Consider the following 20600-nt stretch of genomic DNA (forward strand, 5'->3'; position numbering starts at 1 on the left):
TCTAAGAGGAGGGGGGTGACGCTGAATTCAATTACAGAATCTTGGATAGTTTCAGAGCATCAGCGGCTCAAGAAGCTCCCCAAACTGCCTCTTTAAATGGCAGAAGATCTCTTGCCACTCGCATCTCTTTCTCTGTTAACCTCAGAGGTGTGCGAGAAACTGGAAGGTGATCCTTCTGCATCTAATTGAATCTTGGACTCAGCCCGATACTTGCCACCCGCTCTGATTTTGCTAGGTGCTGGCTGACGTTAAAACATGGCAGTATGTTGCACTTTCATCCCAAAGAGGGGTTTGTGTGTGTGTCCTGTGGGATTTTCTTTAAAGGCCTGAGAATTCCAGCTTTTTAATTTTAGGAACGGAAATTGCCAGAATTTGAAAATCAGCCAAAAGTTTGCTTGTTTGTTTTTGAACCCTCAGGTGCATTGTATTGCAATTCTTACTACAGTGGTACCTCAAGTTACATATGCTTCATGTTACGTACGCTTCAGGTTACAGACTCCGCTAACCCAGAAATAGTACCTCGGGTTAAGAACTTTGCCTCAGGATGAGAACAGAAATCGTGCTCTGGCGGTGCGGTGGCAGCGGGAGGCCCCATTAGCTAAAGTGGTGCTTCAGGTTAAGAACAGTTTCAGGTTAAGAACGGGCCTCCGGAACAAATTAAGTACTTAACCCGAGGTACCACTGTATTTCCTTCAAAAAAAAAAAAAAAAAAAAGCTAAAGGGTTAAATAAAACATGTCATGCTGAAGGTGGCAAATTTAGGATAGGAATAGCCTATTATAGAGCATAGCTTGCTCACTAGCTGCAGCTCAATATCTTCCTGGCTAGTAAAACTCACGCGCAAATTGTTAATTGCAGGCCGCTGAAGTATACAAATTAGCTGTAGTCCTCCAGTTCATAGTATATTTATGATGTGGCCCTCAGGACTGTGTAGTTGTCCACTCTTGGAATTAAGCAAGCTTGCAGCCTTGGAGGAAGATGAATCACACCTTTCACTTTGGGGGTGCAGCTGTGTAACCCTCCCTTTGCCTCACCCCCATTCTAATACGCATGTTAGCACTGGAATCTAGCTTGTCAGCTTTCCATCCATTTGTTACCTACCAAGGAGGGGTTTACACAGTCGACTGCCGGGACTGGTTTGAGTCCTCCGTTTTCATCTGTGACGCTGACAAATATGATCGAGCCACTCTCTCATGCCACTTACTTTGTGTGTGAATGTTGTTTGTGCCAACTGGAATGTGATAGAGAAATGTAAGTGAGCACTTTAGCCATTGTAGGCTTTGCATTATTTTACTTCATTCTTCATTCATTCATTCACTTGTTTGTTCGTTCGTTCGTTCAGATGTAGAGTCCCATCCCCAAACCTCAGGGCAGGTAAGAGTTTGGGGGTGCAAGTGGGTAGGAGTGCAGAAATAAGATTATTGCATGAAATCCTGCCCCACTTTGCCAAGTCTGCTGTGGGCCGGACTTCCCAAGCTCACATTGGGCTGCTGCCAAGAGTATGTTTCTCCTTGCCCTTGCTGACTGAACCTGACGCAGAGATGGTATCATTAAAGGGCATCCTTAGTAGACCTCAAAGATTATAAAGGAACTTGAGGGAGGGACAGGGGCTCAGTTGTTTAGGGTTTTGCCACTCACAACCAGCACTTCAAATTGTGCCCAGGAGAGAATAGGGAACCGGTTCCAATCACAGAGCATTGGTTTAACGTTCTCCTGGTGGCCCCAGCCAGCCAGCTCCATTCCTGCCGCAGTAAAAAGTTCTGGATTGTTGTCAAAGATGGCCACATGTTGTTGAGCTGTAGTTGGTTAGTCTAGTCTTGAGGCAACTGAGGAACGATAGCCACTGGGGCCACTCTGAGTGGAAGGCTCACAATTTTCTCTCTCCAGTCAGAATGGGCGAGGATGTACCCCTGGCCACCCCAGAACAAGTCGGTTTAAGCCACACGTGTACAAAAGCTCCCTCAGCTACACGCGAGAGGGAACAATGCAGAAAAATAGGCCCTGAGGGAAACCAAACAACAATGAACCCAACTCCCAAGGCATGCTGGGAGCGGCACCGTTCCACCGGAGCGGCGCTGCTTATTCATCGTGTTTCTGTTCCTCATGAGATTGCCTTTCAAGCAGTTGCTCTCTGTTCCTCGGCCACCTTCCCTCAACCGCTGCTTATTCTGCTCCCCGGGCAGATGCATCCTGTCATTCAAAGCATGCATGGGGCTGCAGCGTTGCTCGGCTGTCCCCGGCGCACACTCCTCCGGCCCACACCTGTTTCTTATTTCTTGCACGAGCCTCTCGCGGAAACACATGGCTTTTCTCGTCAGGCAGCATGCAGTTTGTTTTTAGCCTGTCCCTGACTTTGGGCCCCTCCTGTCTCCCCCCCGCCCCACTTTAATTGATGGGTTGGTGTGTTGAGGCAATCCCTACAGCCACCCTGTGCCTTTTCTTACCCTGCCTTTGCCATGCGCCCCTTGCCTGTCAAGTGTGGGGCTTTTTTCGTGCGTGCGTGCGTGTGCGTGCGTGTTATTGTTTTTTATTGCCGCCTTTGATGTTGCAGAGCCCACAACTGTACAGACTTTCATTAAAACCCTGCCCCATGGGCCTGGGGATTATGAATATTAGAACGCTGCCCTTTTATGTGAACACGTATTGACCAGCGAACTTCGAATAGTGTTTTCACTAACGACACCCAAGTGCCCATTACGCCCCCATCTGTATTGCTGGGGGTTTACTGTCAGACGCTCTTTGGGAAGGTATAAAACCCCTTTCAGAGAGGCTCTGCTATTACACACAGTGCATACGTACGTTAAAAGGTTGCTAAGCTGCCTTTGAAAGTACATGAAGGCAATTACCCACTTTTAAAAAAAAAAAAAGAAAAAGAAAAAATCTAATTAGGCAATTTCTTTCTGCTTTTGAAAGATACCTTCCCCTCCCCCAGAGGGTCTCCCTGGGCGGATTAAGATTTTGTAATATTTTTCAGCTCCTTACATGAACATCATTGCTTAGATTCCACCCCCTCTCCCTCTTTCCTCATCTCTCTGTGATTTTCTATATCAAAGACTTGATTCACGTTCTTTCTGTGCTCTTTCCCTGACAGTTTCAGACAGTCATTTAAGCAGCCCAAATTGGCCGCAGCGTTTTGTTATATTTTATCTATCCACTCGGATTCCCCCCCCCCTTTTTTTTTTTTGCATCTGATGAGACATGGCTCTAGCTTGGTGTCTTGTGTGCGCTGCTGGTCTGTTTAATTTATGGTCGTCATGTGCAGTTATCGGTGAGAGCTTGCAGTCCTGACATCTGCGTTGCATGCAGGCCAGAGGGAATATAGGGAAGGATGGGGGGGCGGGGAATGCAACACAAGCTTCTAAACTTGCACCTGTGGCAGGCATTTTTGGATACACCTGCCTTGTCATCCCTGTCTTCCTCCCCACCACCAGATTGCTTGTGGTTATTCTTCAGACGAGAATCCCGGGTTCTGTGCGAAACGTGGATTATGCACCGTTTCCCCCCTCGGCTTCTAATAGCTGCTGGAACAGCTTGGCTCGCTGGAGCACTCCCTTGTGCTTTGGGAAGAGCAATCTTTTAATAGCTCCTGCGACACAGAAAAAGGAGCTATTGCCCTGCTGTCATTTTTTGTTCAGTTTTACAGTCTGTGTGTCAGGAGAAAATGGTGAACTAGTTTCCCCGATGCCATTCAGTAACCTTGCGAAAGCTAGCAGCTACGGTCTGTACTTCTTGGGGGAAGTCCCTCTCCTCGTTCTTGCCAGGCATGTGCTTGCAGAATCATCTGCAGCCCCATTTTTGGCGGGGGGGGGTGAGCTCTGCAAAATGCTGTCCGATCTTGGAATGTCGCCCATGCTAGAGACTCACACACAAGTCAGGATCTGGGCTAACACTGCAGCATGATATGCTGAGCATCCTAAGAAGGACTTTGGAAAGACGTTTTGCTGGAGGTTCCCACCACCCCACCCCCTGGTCCCTGTTTTAAAATGCATGGCGCATGACTGTCACCTTGCAGGCTAGGGATCAGAACTGGGCAACCCAAGCTGATCCTTTCACCATACCTATTCCTCCTCCTTCGTATCCCAAGAAAGCCAGAGGTAGCCAGTGAAGTACTCTGTAATGCACCCGAGTTATTCCCAGCTTGGAAAACATCTCACTGGGGAAAAGACTTGTCCTGCTGATTGATTAAAGTCCCATTCTTCTCTTAAATACTGTGGGGTACATTTTCGCCAAAGGCCTGATTTATCAAATGGAAGGAATTACCCCCTACTTTCAGATGAATTAACTTTGAAGGCATCTGAAGTTGTGCAATAAACAAACCGTTCTCTTTTTTTCTCCTTGCCTAAATAATTGCCACTGTCCGCTGTCTCTTTGTCTCAGAAGTATCTCGTGTGTTTAGCAACTTGTGCTGTCGGTACTCCATGTTGTGCCATTCAGAATTGTGCAGGTTATTGAACTTTAACTTTCATAGTCGCCCTCCCCAAAGTGTTGACAGTTTCAGATTTGCACATGAGAAAAGGTGCTGCCAGTGGGCATTATACCTGCCCTGTATAAATAACATCTTAGCTCCAGATGATTTTTCTCCCCTTTCACAGTCCTTTGAACCATTGGCGAGAAACAAGGCGATTTGGAACAATAAGCACTGGGCAGAATCTGTGTTGTTCTGTGTTTCCATTAATAGAAGCTTTCTCTTGTGAGCCTAGTCCAAGAGATCGAGAACAGCATTTCTTCTCCTGCTTCTGTCCCCATCCCTTTCCCAAAATTGATGGGCGCCTTGGGAACATCTGCAGTATATGGTGTGGTTTGCTTGCTTGAGTACTTTGTGTTTAGTTTCCTAAAGCTTCATTCTGCACATACCTGTGTTGTTATGGGACACTTTTTTAGTTTCTTGTGCCCTCTGCCTGTAGCACATTTTAATTGTTTGCTTGTATTTCAGTTTAGCTGGACGCCAAGTGTTATATTTCTCTGTTCTGTGAGTTATTTTGTTAGGGACATATTGATTGCAGAGGATCTAACCTCATGTCCCAGAGGCTGGTCTGTCTTACCTTCATGGATCTTTAGAGCCAAAGAAGCATGTAAGTTGGTTAGCAACCTGTTTCTTTATCCAAAATCTGAATTGAGTCATGCATGCTTAGAATCTAGCAGCCAAATATTGAAAAAAACAACAACCTGAACATCAGTGAACCTAGAGAGGCGATGCTGTTAATATTTGGAGTGGATTTCTCTTTTATATACAACAAGGATTAAACTTCATTGATCTCCTCTTCAGAAACTTACTGAGTTTTGAACAGGCTGACCTATTCCTAGGAGAGAGATCAATGGAAGCAGACATTCAAAATGGAACCCTTTTGTAGCTGTCATCTCCTTATAATAGATAGAAAATGCCAACGTTTTCTGCCCAATTGGTAGTTCCCCATCCCACCCTCTGTTGCTCACTTTCTCCACTTTCCGTGACATGGGTAGCCCAACTTCTGAACAGAAGAAAAGTTTGGCTTCTTGACACATTCCTCTCCTTTCGCAGGAGCCCAGGGCCCAGTTAAAGGTCAGTGGGAGGAGAGGCTATGTCAAATGATACTGTAGGATGCTCACCTTAAACTGCAGTTTTGCTGCCTGTGAAATGAGTAGATGTTTATGCACTTTCCTTTGTACACTTTCCTCAGTCTTTTGTTGTTGTTTAGTCGTGTCTGACTCTTCGTGACCCCATGGACCAGAACACTCCAGGCACTCCTGTCTTCCACTGCCTCCCGCGGTTTAGTCAAACTCATGTTGGTAGCTTCGAGAATACTGTCCAACCATCTCGTCCTCTGTCGTCCCCTTCTCCTTGTGCCCTCCATCTTTCCCAACATCAGGGTCTTTTCCAGGGAGTCTTCTCTTCTCATGAGGTGGCCAAAGTATTGGAGCCTCAGCTTCAGGATCTGCCCTTCCAGTGAGCACTTAGGGCTGATTTCCTTCAGAATGGAGAGGTTTGATCTTCTTGCAGTCCATGGGACTCTCAAGAGCCTCCTCCAGCACCATTATTCAAAAGCATCAATTCTTTGGTGATCAGCCTTCTTTCCTAGTCCCTAACATTTCTTCCACCACATATAGTAAATTGCTTCTCAGACTGCCCAGCTAAACTGTTCCTTTTCTGTTTTATGAGGAAAGATAATTTCTAAGCAGCAAGGAGTTATTCTGGGTTTGTTTGTTTTTTAGAAAACATTGGTTGAAATGTTTTCCAGCTCTATGTCCCATTAATGCTCTCCCAAGTTGTCCACTAACACAAACCGGTTTGATCAGGTTACGCCATCTTAGATGCCTGAATCGACTGTAATGCAGCAGGAGCTGTGGGCAGGAATCTGGCGCGAGCCACACCTTCCTGGGAACATTGCTGCTATCCTAGTCTGATTTCTTGGAGAGGGAAAAGGAAAAGCTTTTAGGGTTGCTCATGATGAGATTTTATTACGTCCCCAAGAGACTGAACCATTAAAATAAATGGGGACACTTCGAAAGCCCGTGAGAAACGTCCCCATCCTCACCCATGTTGCAATGCAGACAGAGTAGAATGATTTAGCTTGGGCTGGCTCTGTGTGCACCATCATTCAGTCTTCAGCACTTGGGCTTGCTCCCAACATTTGGGGTTTTTCCTTCCTCCCCCCCTCCACGCTTTGCCCGCCCAACTCTTTAGCCCTGAGATATATATATTCTGTTGTTTTTGTAAGCCAAGAAGCTTTTACAGCCTCTTCGCCTTTTCCTGTTAAGCCCAGCACCCCTCATAAAACATTAAGAGGCACAGCATTACTGTAACATTATCCAAAGGGACCACAAGGGCGACTCTACAGTTTCAGCGATTATTACACATCCTGGGCAAAATGGTTCTCTGCAAACCACATATAGCCCCTTATAGATTTCCAAGCAGCGTGAGAGGCCATTAATTCACGCCCTGATGATGAACTTAATTTTGCTTCCTGCTGAGAAAATGACGGCTTAGAGGCAACTTTGTCTTATTACAGAGTGGAGAATTTTATCTCTCTCCTTTTGTTTTGCGCTGTGTGTGTGTATGTAGAGAGAGAGAGAGAGAGACAAAGTGTGTGTGTGTGTGTGTGTGTGTGTGTCTGTCTGTCTGTCTGTCTTCCTGTTAGATTTGTAACTCGGTGGCTATCCTTGGATCGGCCATTGCTACAAACTGCAGAAGCTTCTGCAAGGAATTTAATTTTATCACCAAGACCTTGGTCTTTTCACCTGCTCTGGAATGATGGGCGGCCGCAAGCTTTATTTTGTACAGGTTGCCCTCCTAAACTCCCGTGAAATGCAGGAAATATAGAGAACATTCTCTGTTTCTTTTTAGTTTTCTATTCCCCCTCTGATAAGGTGGGAGTCTTAGTGGTGTTACTTTATTAATGCTTTGGGTGTGTTTACTGGTGCGGAATGTAACTAGCAAACTTCTGTCCAAACCTCTGGCCTTGCAGCTGCACAGCAAGGTTTCTCCAAAGTTATTCATAATCACAGTCATCATCGTCCCCTTTTAAGGGCTGGGGAGAAGAAGGTCCTTGCAGTCTGTGGGACTGCAGACAAGGCAGGGAGTTTGCTTAGCTTTATGTAAAATGAAATGCATTAATTTTTGTTTAAAGCAAATTCCACTATATGGCAAAACAATGCCTATTGGGCAGTGTGTCTCCATGACTTAGGACTGGTCCACGCACAGTATTTTTCCTGTGTGGGCCTTTCGGGTGGTGGAGCATACGCCATTGTGTTGGGAAGATTACATGCCCTGTTTTACATATGTTAGGAAGCAGCAATGCAGCAAGCTTCCAAACGCATGTAGATAACAAAAGGAGACGTTTCATGTGGCTAGTGGGCCTCAGCACTAGAGGATCGGGCTTCCAAAGATCAGAGAACTTAGGTATCATGCATGCTCCTTGATGGCTCCTGGTGCCAGTCCTCTTGGCCGTTCATCTCCTTTTAAATCCATACTGCATTTGCTCCTCCTTTTAGGCCTCTGTTCCTTAACACCTCCAACCCCCAAATATCCAAGTTATGTGGGCAAAAGCCGATAGACTGTTCAACAGAGAGAAAATATGAAAACACAGCGACTTGTTAGAAATTTGCATAACTTATTCTGATTGCTAAGTGTTGGCTTTCAGCAGCACGGGAGCTGAGCGGAGTCTTGCAGGTCCTCTGCCTTCATTTCTGCGCAAAATGTTGTGAGCTCCATTTCCGGCTGTAAACACAAGACCACAGGGAAACAATAGAAACTTAAGAGTTGGCAGGGATCCCAAGGGTAATCTAGCCCAAACCCCTGCAATGCAGGAATCTCAGCTAAAGCTTCCATAACAGATGGTCACCCAACCTCCATTTAAAAACCCCCAAGGAAGGAGAGTCCACCACCTGTTGGGATACAAGTACTGGGGAATTGAGAAATCTGTGCTGCCCATATTCTGCCTAGGTTCCTGTAGACCACCCAATGCTGCCTTGTCATATCTGGCAGCTTCTACAAGGCTTTATCAAGCTTCCCAACCTGCCAGGTTCCTCTGACCCCTCAAAGGGGCCAGGGCAGCAAAGCTTTGAAGTAAGAGTTTGGTCATCCTGTGCTGCTGGAAAGGGCTCTAGCTCAATGGTGGAACATCTGCCTTCCAATCAGAAGATCCAGGTTCAATCTCCAGGTATGGCTTGGAGAGATCCCTGCTTTGAATCCTGGAGAAGCCACTGCCAGTCAGTGTAGACAGAATTGAGCGAGATGAACCCAATGGTCTGACTTGGTATAAGGCAGGCATAGGCAAACTCGCCCTCCAGATGTTTTGGGACTACAATTCCCGTCATCCCTGACCACTGGTCCTGTTAGCTAGGGATGATGGGAGTTGTAGTCCCAAAACATCTGGAGGGCCGAGTCTGCCTATGCCTGGTATAAGGTTCCTTCCTGTGTTCCAATGCCGGTATTGGTTGTGTAGTTCCACCCCCAACAGTTTCTCTTCACTTTGAACGTTCTCACTGTGCCAGGGGCCCTGCTCTCTTCTTTCTCAGAGACATTTGCCTCTGGGACACGTTGCCTCTGGGACACAATTCCAGACTGCGGAGCAGAGGAGGAAGCAATACCAGTAGCCCGACCCTCTGAGCCAAGCAGCAGTTGGTTTCACGTGACTGTGCTTCTTTGCAAAATTATTCCCCGACTTGCTTTCGTGTGCACCTTGGGGGCTTTTCCCCAAGCTCTCTGTGGGTGTTTTGTGCCAGTTTTTGCCCCTTCTTACCTGGCTTGCAGCGGTTTTCAGCCGTTGCATTCTGTTGCCTAGAGCCCTCCTTCTCACAGAGGTGGTAAAACTGAGCCGTACCACTTCAGATGGCAGGTGGGAGCTCAAATAGTGAAATGGTTCCCCTTGAGAAAGAAGACTCCTACACATAAAAGAGCAACATTTCTGGGAGAACGCTAGGCCAAACCCCTCATCCTTGTCATGCTAGCTATGTGGGCAGATGCTTAAAGTTTCTGTAAATCCCCACCTGCAATTTGAAGTGGCACATCCAGACACAGGGTAAGAATTTGGCCTAGATGTGATGAACTATGTGTGTTCGGATATCCCACTATCTTTGTGCAGAATTTGGTATTGGGTGGTGCTGTGGTCTAAACAACAGAGCCTAGGGCTTGCCGATCAGAAGGTCGGCGGTTCAAATCCCCACGATGGGGTGAGCTCCCGTTGCTCGGTCCCTGCTCCTGCCAACCTAGCAGTTCAAAAGCATGTCAAAGTGCAAGTAGATAAATAGGTACCACTCCGGCAGGAAGGTAAACGGCGTTTCCATGCGCTGCTCTGGTTTCACCAGAAGTGACTTAGTCATGCTGGCCATATGACCCGGAAGCTGTCTGCAGACAAACGTCGGCTCCCTCGGCCAATAAAGCAAGATGAGCACAGCAACCCCAGAGTCGTCCGTCACTGGACTTAACTTTTCAGGGATCCCTTTACCTTTACCTAAAGAATTCAGCATCCGTGCTATTCTTAGCTTTTCCATTTCTCCTATATTACAGGTTTCTAGTTGCTAAGATTGTGGAGACTAGACTGTGAAGAAAAGTTAGGATCATTGTGTCTGGGTGAAATTGCAAATGCTGAGGGGAGACGGCTAAGCAGTATTTCCAGGGGGTGGTGAGACGTCGTTGCCTTGTTTAAATCTGTATTTCCGCTCCTGAATAGCACAAGCAGAATAAATCATGCAAAATAAACAAATGTATGCACGTTGATTTACTTTGTGTGTTTATAAGGGTCTTTATTTTTAATGCAGCGTGTACATAGCCCTAACTCCCTGCATGCTCACACCACAGAAATAAACACACTTATTCAACTATGCACACATGCATCTTCTCTATTTCCTTGCTGGGTGAGGGGAGAAAGATTTCCCCTGGAAAGCAGGGCTAGTGCTAGGTTGCCATTGTTGGGCATCTGCCAAGGCTGCACACTGCTGCAGCCACAGTGACCCCCAGAACCTCCTGACCCAGCTGCTCCTTGTTCTCACTTCCTGTTCACCTGCTACCTCTGAGCGTGCAAGTAGTGATACAAGAAGGAGCATCAGCATCCTCTGCTTGCCTTGCATTCTCCCTTTGGGCAGCGGTGTGATTTAATTGGGCAGAAGCAAAGAGGTGAGCCCACTCAGAGAGGAGGACCCACAGAGGACCTCCTTTCATGGAGGATAATGCTGCTGGAGGCAGTAAGCCTCCAAATACTGTTCACCGGGAATCTTAGGTGCAGGGAGTGCTGTTGCACTCAGATCCTGCTTGGGGGCATCTCAGAAGCTTCTGGTTAGACCGTGTGAGAACAGGACATGGAATGAGATGGGCATTTCAGCTGATCTGGCAGGGCTCTTATTGGTTACTTACGTTGCACAGGGCAAAGCTAGGTTTTAGTTCACCTGGGTCCAAAACCTAGTTTGGCACACACCCCACAGTCATTTGCACGCATACACAGGCTGGGAGTCTCAATGGCGCCCCTCTGGAGACTTCACCCGGAGCAAATTGGACGCTCGCTGCTCCCAGCCTCTCAAAACTACCTCTGTATACCTGCTGGAAGTCCTCTGCCCCCGCTTGGAAGCGTAGGTGTAAGCAGAGTTTTAATTCCCAGGTGGAGGCGAGAGTGAAAATGGCACAGGGTGGAGAGTGTAAGTGTGAAAATGTCTATTTCAGACTTAACCGTGCAGGAAATGCTTGGCGCGATTTCAGCTGCTGCCAGGAGCGAGGGAACAGTCAGGGCATGCTCTGCTCTGCTTGCAGAACTGCATCCTCTGGGCCCCTGGTGACTGGGTAGGAAAATGCAACGTCTTATGGCAACTTCCCCGACCTGGTGCCCTCCAGATGTTTTAGACTGATTCCACGAGGCCCGGCAAGCACAGCTGGAAGGCAGCAGGCTGGGAAAGGCTGGTTTGTTGCTTTCCTGGCAAGGGGTGGTGGTTGGTGGTACTTACCATTTGACCGAAAAGCAGCCGTGAGTGAGATGGGTATGCCCCCCTCATGTGCATCTCTTGAGGTAGGGAGCCAAGGGTTCGGCCTGCAGAGGTTTGGCTTTTTTTAAACCAGGGCAGGAGTCTCTCTCTCTCTTGTTTGCTGCAGGCTGCCTCCCTGCAGAGTGGTAATCTAGGGTAATTGCAGGCTTTAAACCGAGGTATTATTGGGAAAGACTGGAGCCTGCTGTGTGCTCCCCCTGTTCCCCACTTTCTAGCCATGCTGTTTGTTTTGTGCAATGATCTTTGCAAGCAGAGAGGGATCTGCTGGCGATTCCTACAGGAGGATGCAGTGAATTAACAGGCCCCCAAACTGCCGCTTGTGTTTCTTTCTGGCAGCTTTTCAAGCTTTCTTGGTCCTCTCCCATCTGGGGATTCCTTTTTTGTGTGTGCTTGTTATATCTTCCTCGCCTGCTGTGACTGTTTTCTTCCTCTGCCCTTTTTATTGTGGAGGCCGTGTAAGCCAATCCCCTGTTATGTTTCCTCCTGGTTGCTAACCCCAGCAGGTGAGTTCCCTTGGCCATGCCTGGCTTCTTCACTGTGCCTGTCCTGCTGCTTGACATGCACAGAATGCAAATGAGCAAGAGCAATGCTGCCATCTAGTGGCTCCAGCAGCAGCAGCATCTCATTTGTTCTTAGTAAGTGCAGCGCTGTGGGTTAAACCACAGAGCCTAGGGCTTGCCGATCAGAAGGTTGGCGGTTCGAATCCCCATGACGGGGTGAGCTCCCGTTTCTCAGTCCCTGTTCCTGCACACCTATCAGTTCAAAAGCATGTCAAAGTACAAGTAGATAAATAGGTACCGCTCCGGTGGGAAGGTAAACGGCGTTTCCGTGCGCTGCTCTGATTCGCCAGAAGCGGCTTAGTCATGCTGGCCACATAACCCGGAAGCTGTACGCCGGCTCCCTCGGCCAATAAAGCGAGATGAGCGCCGCAGCCCCAGAATCGGCCATGACTGGACCTAATGGTCAGGGGTCCCTTTACTCCCTGCATGCAGCACGGGGGGGGGGGGGGACTTAGGTGAATGGAGGAAATCCGTGACCAGATCGCCCAATGTTTACTTGTTCAATGAAATGCAGCATGTGGGTGGGTGGGGGAGCTGTTAAACAACTGAAAAGGCACAAGGGAAGTGTGGGGAGCTCCGATGCAATTCCCCCAAATTTGCTTCCTCTAGTTTCTGTTTGACTTGTAGTCCTCCCCCACCTACCCTAGGTCAAATAGCAGTAGAGTGGAATTTAGATCAGGGGTGCAAGAGAAAAGGGTCAAACCGCATTGCTGCTCCAATCAAATTCTCAATACCTCTCCTGCACAGCTGCATTTAATTAAGAGCAGAAAGCAAGAGGAGATCCAGTTGCAGATCTCCTGTGCAATGCGCAGTTTGGCCTAAGCCAGCTCAGCAGTGCAAGAATCTTGGCCTTCCTTGCTCGCTTAACCATCTCCGCCCTTTTCAGACCAGAAACCAGCCATTGAAGAAGCAGCCGACGGCCACGACAAACCCAAATTGCAGAATGGGAATGAAGAGCTGGAAAAGGCACAGATCTTGGATCCCATGGATGTGCCGAAGAGAGGCGAGAAGGAGAAGCCGAAAGAGGAGGTGCAGCTGGACCGGCCTGACCAAGGTAATTTAGAATTGGAGCTGGGGAAAGTGAGAGACTGTCTGTGAACTTAGCCAATTCCACAGCTCTTCCTGTAGTTCCTAATTCTAGTTTAATTTCGTCTTCAGCCAGGTAGATGAGATAGCAGGGAGTGACACCTTCCTTTGCAGTGCATCCTCTGCTCTTTGCTGGCTGACCCACCTTCCTTCTCTCCCCACAGGCATTGCACAGCCTGTAGGAGAAGCCCACCGCCACGAGCCCCCGGTGCCACATGACCAGGTCTTGGTGGATGAGGGCCAGGACCACGAGGAGCCTGAAGACAAGCAGCCGCCAGCCAAGAAGAACGACCTGGCGGAGGGGAATGCTGTGTTGGGGAAGGAGCAGGAAGAGGCACAGCTGAAGCCCGTTCCTGAACAGGCAAAGGGAGAAGGTGGCCAGAAAAAGGTGGAGGACCACCCAGGGAAAGAACCCAAGCCTCCTGCACACGAGGATGAACGCCCCCCTTACAAAGACATCCAGCTGGACAAGCATGGCGAGAGGGATGGCTCCCGCCTGCAGGAAGCTGAACACTTGAAGGAAAAGATGCAACCTGAGAAGGAGGTTGAGACAGGTAGGTTCCTTCCCCCTGCATCTTCCCAGGGAGTTCGTTTTTATCCCTTGGGACCCTGAGATATTTTGCATTTCTGCAGTTAAACCGCAAATCAGTGCAGCGCTTGGCTGTTGTCGCAGAATTCTGGAAGAGGGCACCGCTGAGTTGCACACAGCCGGAGCTTCCAAAGGCTCAATAAATCACTTGCTTTCCCTTTCCCGGTGCTTATCCATAGCTAACCCCTCTCGCCACATGACCTCTGCCTGCCCATCCCCAGAGCCAAATTTGCACTGGCATGCCAAAAAAAGGAAAAGATAAAGATCCACATCCTACAGCAAGACAACACAGTTTCTGCCATCTCGATTGAAATAAAAAGGGTTTGCTTCCTTTGTACAGTCATACCTCGGGTTACAGACGCTTCAGGTTGCATTTTTTTGGATTATGGACTGCCGAAACCTGGAAGTACCGGAATGGGTTACCTCCGGGTTTCGGCAGTCACGCATGTGCAGAAGCGCTAAATCGCGCTTTGCGCATGCGCAGAAGCACCGAATCGCAACCTGCACATGTGCAGACACGCCGCTGTGGGTTGCGAACGTGAATCCCGCACGGATCATGTTTGCAACCCAAGTGTCCACTGTACCTCGCTTTTAATGAGTCTTTATATAAGGGAATTTTCCAATGAAGAGTTCTCAGGCCCCCTGCTCAGCCACTGCCTGCATTGTAAGTGTGGCTGGATCGGTTCGCCTCTTTTAGTCATTGCTGGGGTGCGTGCAACGAATTGCCTGGCACTGTCAGATCCTGCATTATCTACTTCGCAGTAGCTTGCTCACTTGCAAAAGCATCAGGTGCTGTGCTGTGCTGCTCACCAGGGACCCAGGGCTAGAAGAGCTCGACAGGTGCCACATTGCTAAGTGCCCACTGCGAAGCTCTGTAGGGTTAGGGTTTGCATTTCAATGGGCTCGGGCAGTTAGCCCTGGTTTTGCTGCCAGCAGGCTCTAGCGCTGTTAAATATTTTTATGACTTTTTCTGCAGTCATCAAGTTGGATAAAAGCGGCGTGCAGAATGGGGAGGGGAGGCGGGGGTGGAGAGGCAGAGAACATCTGTCGCTTTCCTTTCCCCATCAAGGAGTGTCTGTCTGTCTGTCCCTGGTATGCAGGTGAAAAAAGGGAGCTGCCTGCTCCAGAGAGGCCGGAGCCAGCCCAAGCGGAGCAGAGGGAGATTCGTAATGCGGAGGAGAATGCAGACAGCAAGCTGGAGGGTAAGCGCTGTCCTTGCTCTGCCCACCAGATGCACACTCTGGGGCTCCCATCTGCCTCCCCGGCAGCCCTGGGTGTGTGTGTGTGTGTGTGTGTGTGCGCGCGCGCGCTCAGCTCGTAGTTTCCGTGAAAGAAAGGAACAACCCAATCAAGGCTAGGTTTGCAAGGCCAGGTCATCTTGCCTTGGCGTAATCTTGGGAGTTTGTAATCTGAGGCTGCAGCCACCTGGGCACCACAATCCCATCGGTGCCGTAAGCCAACTGTGAAAGCGATAGCGCTTCCAGGAGAAAATAGCCGCCCCTGCTTGTAATGGAGAGCACACTCCTCTCTCTATTCAAGGTTGCTCTGAAAGGGGAACAGCTCCCCTGGAAAAAAAATGTCCGTTCCCTTGCTCCAAGCAGTCTGCACCTGGATTGATTTATCATGCTGTTATCCTGCTTTATAGCCCCGAGAGACTCCCAGAGCAGCTCACGAAAGATTTGCACAGTCCAGTCCCAAGAAAGTTTGTATATAATAGTCACATGGTGCCCAGGTTTATTCAGGCACTATTAGCCACCTTCATTCTTGCTCTTCCCTGGTTATCACCAGGCAGCAGAACCACTGGGGATCCCTAGAGCAAGCGAGGCTGAGCTGCTGGACCTTACTCAGCCCATGATGGAGCCAGGTCTTCCTTTGCTGATAGTTGGCAGTCTTCTGATGGCCTGAAACAAGTGGACTTTCTTTCGCTCTTTTGTTTCTCTGTAAGCAAGGGGGAAGATATTCCTTGGATACAGGAGATTTTCTCCTTTCTGCTGGTTTCTCCCCTCCCTTTCCCTCGCAATGCTTTTAAAGGCCACTGACACAGAGATTGCTCTTGGACACAGGAGCTCTTTCTTAGTCAAAACACACAGCCTCGGGCTCTGCTGATCTGGTGAGTGAAGCATAACCTCAGAGCAGGTCCTTGCTGGAAGTCCTCCGGTCCGAGCTTTTAAGCTGTTACTGTGGAAATCTGATACGACAGAAAAATGGGGGCTTCCTAGAATTAGATGTGCTCTGCCAGTCCTCTCGTGTACGGATGCCTCTGACAAATAAGGAGATTCTGGGCAGAGCAGCTCCCGGCAATCGCATGGAAAAGATTGTGTCCCTTTATCAGTCCAAAGCACTTGACTCTCCCATTTCAGTGTAACTCTCTGGGGCAATTAGCTTTGCACCCAATCCCATCTTGCAGGACCGCAGCTCAGTGGCAAAGCATCTGTTTTGCATGCAGAAAACCCCGGGTTCGGTTCCCAGCATCTGCAGGTAGAACTTAGAGAGATCCCTGCCGAAACCCTGCACAACTGCTGCCCGTCAGTGTGGGCAGTAGTGAACTAGATGAACCAGCAGTCCGGCTCAGTGTAAGGTTGCTTCCTATGTTCCATGTCATGTTCTAGACTTCCATACACTGCTGGCAGGTCTGTGGATTAGTGGTGCACAGGGATAGGTTTGCTTTCACAGTGGAGACGTTTTGGGCCTGTGATGTGGGAACTGGGACTGTTCTCAGCAAAGGGGACATTGGTGGTGAGCCACAGAGCGCTCTTCTAGAATCGGTGGCATTCCTGCTCAAACAGCATAGCTAGCAACCTTAATTAGGAAGTAGCAAGAGCCCTGAGAGTAAGCTACGAACTGAGTGTTCTAAATAAGGTAATACAAGGGGCCATATGGTCAGTGTGACCCCCATGTAGGGAAAGGTAAGCTGGCAGGTGTCTCATTAGCAAATATGTAACGGGAAAGATGGGTAAAAGCTATAGGGAGTTAACAGTAAAAAGGCGTGTTCTCTTACATGAATTCCTACGTGACAATAGTGATCACGCTATGTAGAAACTTAGAAGTATCTTTCGTAATCGCCGAGCCTGAATAAGAGAGATTCCTGGGCAAGGCCGGTGTGCTTTTGAGATGAGGGTGTCACAGTTTTTAAACTCCCTCCCCATGTTAGACTTTGTACAGCACATAAAAAAAGATTGCATTTAAACATGTGTAGAGTGCCTTCTCAAAGAGGAGTGCCAAATATTCTCTACATACCCATGGGCACAAGGAATTGAGCATGCCTGTGAATTCCTGACCAAGTGGAACCTCCCGGCATCGCTCGTTTTGAATTTTAAACCACGGCATACTTTCATGAATCTGTGCATATGGAGGGGAGCAAATGCACGTATTTCCAAACACCAGTTTTGTCAAGTGCTTTTGAAAAGTTGGGGATGCTCACTTCTGGTTGCGTGCAGATCACCTTCCCCCAGTGTCATTCGTCTTCTCAAAAAGCAACCCACTTTCCCCCTCTCAAAAGTAAATATAAATATAAGTAAATATTACTGTGGAAAGTAAATGTAAGGTTTACAGCATGCTACACATTAAGAGAGAATTTTATGAAGTTGCAGCATAGGTGGTATTTGACATGAAATAGACTAGCAAAAATGTCAAAATCAATAAAGGGTAATTGTTGGAAATGTAAGACAGAAGAGGGAACCTTCTATCACATGTGGTGGTTGTGTAGCATAATTAAAAGGTACTGGGAAATGATCTATAATGAACTAAAAAAAAAGTTTTTTAAATCCTTTCCTAAAAACCCAGAAGCATTGTTGCTGGGGTTAATAACAACAGAAGTCACAAAAAAAAGGAGAGAAATATGTTCCTGTATGTGAAAACAGCCACCCATGTGCTACTAGCCCAAAAATGGAAAACAGACAAGGTACCAACAAACGAAGAATGGCACATTAAACTGTTAGAATAGGCAGAGCTTGCAAGAATGACCACTAGAATAAGAAATCAAAATGACAAAAGATATAAGGAGGACGGAATATTGTTTATTGAATATATGAAAAAGTATTCTAAACAAACAATCTACATAGCAGGATGGTAAGATAATAAGAAATAACTTATAAATAACAAAGAAATAACTAAAGTTTATAAAAGTAGTTATGATAAATGGAGTGAACCAAGGAAACGCGGGAAGAAGAGGAGATGAAAGGAACCATGGATAGGAAGTTGGTTAAGTACCGTATTTTTCGCCCTATAGGACGCACCGGCCCATAGGACGCACCTAGATTTGGGGGGGGGGGGGAATAAAGGGGGGGAATTATTTCCCCCCCCAGGCACGGGGCTGGGGCGGGGGAAGTCCGAGCTTCCCCCAGCCCAGCCCACAGAACAGGCAGCTTTCCGCAAGCCGTTGGAGGCCAGCGCGAAGTTGTGCCGGGCTCCCACAGCTTGCGGAGAGCTGCGCGAAGCCCGCTCTGGGAGCATGCGAGGCTGGGGGAGGGGGAAGCCCGAGCTTCCCCCGACCCCAGCCCCCAGAACGGGTCCCAGAGCGATGCCAAAGCTGCTTCTCCCCACCGCCAGCCTCCAAACCACGTTGGGAGACAGCGGAATGGCGGCGTTCCGCCTCCCCGCTATCCCCCGAGCTTGTGGGGCTGGCGGTGGGGCTCTCCTGAAGCCTGGAGAGCGAGAGGGGTCGGTGCGCACTGACCCCTCTCGCTCTCCAGGCTTCAGCGAAAGCCTGCATTCGCCCCATAGGACGCACACACATTTCCCCTTCATTTTTGGAGGGGAAAAAGCGCGTCCTATAGGGCGAAAAATACGGTAATGTTTTATGGGTTTGGGGTTATTTTGGTCTATTCCTGATAATCTTAAATTGCAACGTCTTTTTTTATTTTAGAGATTCTTTTCTTATTGTATTAGAGTCGTGCCTTGGAAGTCGAACAGAATCCGTTCCGCAAGTCCGTTCAACTTCCAAAATGCTCGGAAACCAAATCACAGCTTCTGATTGGCTGCAGGCAACTCCTGCAGCCAATCAGAAGCCCAGTCAGACGTTCAGGTTCCAAAAGAACGTTTCCAAACCGGAACAATCACTTCCGGGTTTGCGGCGTTTGAGAGCCAAAACCCCTGAGTTTCAGGACGTTTGGGATCCAAGGTATGACTGTATTTTTGTCTACATTTTGTTGACATGGAATTATATCAGAAACACAAATAAATAAAATTATTGATCAGAGAAGGACAAAAAAAGAAGAAGGGAAATGATCTCAGTATCTTATCTGCTGGGTGTGTCTGCTCAGGCAGCCAATATTTAAGGTTGGGGTAGGAGAAAACAGACCGACTACCTGAGAATGGCTTGTCTGCTTACACTGTGGAGAATAGGCTGCCTGAGTCACCATGTGACCCACTATAGGGTGTCTCCTAGTCCTCTGTCTGAAAGCTGGCTTGAGTTAAGATCATCCTGAAATAAAAAGACCTGTATATTCCATAAAAATCTCCTTGCAGTACATGTCTATACATTTGATTACTTGTTTTCTTTCTTTGTTCTACAAAAAATAAAAAAGCCATAGTTTCATAATGTCTTTTTCCCTTCTGCTTCACAATGGGACTGAAACAGCCAAGATTAAAAAGCTAGTTGCAGGTATGGATCAAAATAAATTGCAACTTTTAACCCTAAACCTCCAGGATTTGAATTTATACATAGAGTGTACGTTGAAGGCGCTTGTGAAAAAGCACTGTGCGTTTTTAAGCTTGACCTTCTTGCAAGTACTCGAGTCTTCACACTGTCCGTGGCTTGCTTTTGACCGGGCACCTCGTCCTGGAATCTCTCTTGAGATTTCATCGGTTCCTTCACAGCTCCCAAACCATTTAATCTCAACGCGCCTGAAACTCCCTCACTTGAAGTACCGCTTCCTTTTGAATGTCATGCAGTTTGTTCCCTCTGCCTGCCTTGGTTTTCCATTTTGCTTTGATCCAAACTCGACTTCCCTTTGGAAAGAGCCGCCCCTCCCTACTTTGAAATGCAATGTCGGTGTTCAGTGTACAGGCAAAAGAAGACATGGCAAGAGAAAACGACCCCAGAATGATAATTTATTTCCAGAAGGTGCTTGGGGAATTGGGTTTCTCGTGGCCATAGGTACCAAAGTGAGCTATGACCTCAAGATCTGATAAGTGCAAGGCTATGCAAGTGTTTTGTGGAGACAGTAGCATGCCCACTACTACTCTTTCCGAATTCCTGTGTATGGTAGACCATTGGGGTGCATTCATTCCAGCCCCATTTCCCCCCCTCCCCTCTCTCTTTCTAGAAGCTGGGAAGGAGAAGGGACTGGACCATGCCGCCTTGTTAGAAGTGATTAAGGAACAGCAGGTTCAGCAGAAGCAGCTCTTGGATCAGCAAGCAAAGTTGCTAGCCGTGATTGAGGAGCAGCACAAGGAGATCCACCAGCAGAGGCAAGAGGAGGAAGGAGAGGAAAAGCCAAAGCAAGGTAAATAATAATACTAATAATAATAAATGAATTAATAGGGGTTAGGGAGCCACTCTGAGAAGGGTGGTATCAGTGGACCATGAACGGAGCCCATTTCTTCAGCTTTGCCCTAGGAATGCTTCTTCTCCACTTCCCTCCTCTTCATCTAGCAATACAAAGCCATTCTGGAAGCCAGCATAGCAGAAGCTTTTTCCTGGCGTGAAAATTCTCACTTGTGTGTAATTGGAAACCACAGGAGGATAGATGGAAGTGGAGGAAAGGCGACATTGGGGTTTGGGGAGACATCCACGTTTCTCTGCAGCTGTTCGGAGCTGCAGGAAGCCTGAAGCTTAGGAGGAGCCTCTCTGCTTTACTACATTGCTGCCCTTGTTTATGAGTTTCAGAATTAACCTGGTCGCCATGGCAGTCAGGCTTGAGCGGCAGTAGGGAGAATTTGGGGTGGGGAATGGTGTGACCTCCTTATGAGGCTGTT

The 20600-nt window shown here is 48.0% G+C and overlaps 1 protein-coding gene across 2 annotated transcripts in view; it reads left to right on the forward strand.

The window, feature by feature from the left end:
* Window positions 1-20600, forward strand: part of SLC38A10 (solute carrier family 38 member 10) — an 80960-nt gene that overhangs the window by 56610 nt on the left and 3750 nt on the right. For both annotated transcript variants that reach the window (XM_080994442.1, XM_080994443.1), the window contains exons 12-15: window positions 12894-13061; window positions 13258-13647; window positions 14783-14884; window positions 19949-20128. In XM_080994442.1, coding sequence (XP_080850568.1) covers window positions 12894-13061; window positions 13258-13647; window positions 14783-14884; window positions 19949-20128 — 840 coding nt within the window. The remainder of the gene's footprint in view (window positions 1-12893; window positions 13062-13257; window positions 13648-14782; window positions 14885-19948; window positions 20129-20600) is intronic.

Source organism: Podarcis pityusensis (assembly GCF_964106645.2).
Source record: "Podarcis pityusensis genome assembly, chromosome: 2".
NCBI classification, from domain to species: Eukaryota; Metazoa; Chordata; class Lepidosauria; order Squamata; family Lacertidae; genus Podarcis; species Podarcis pityusensis.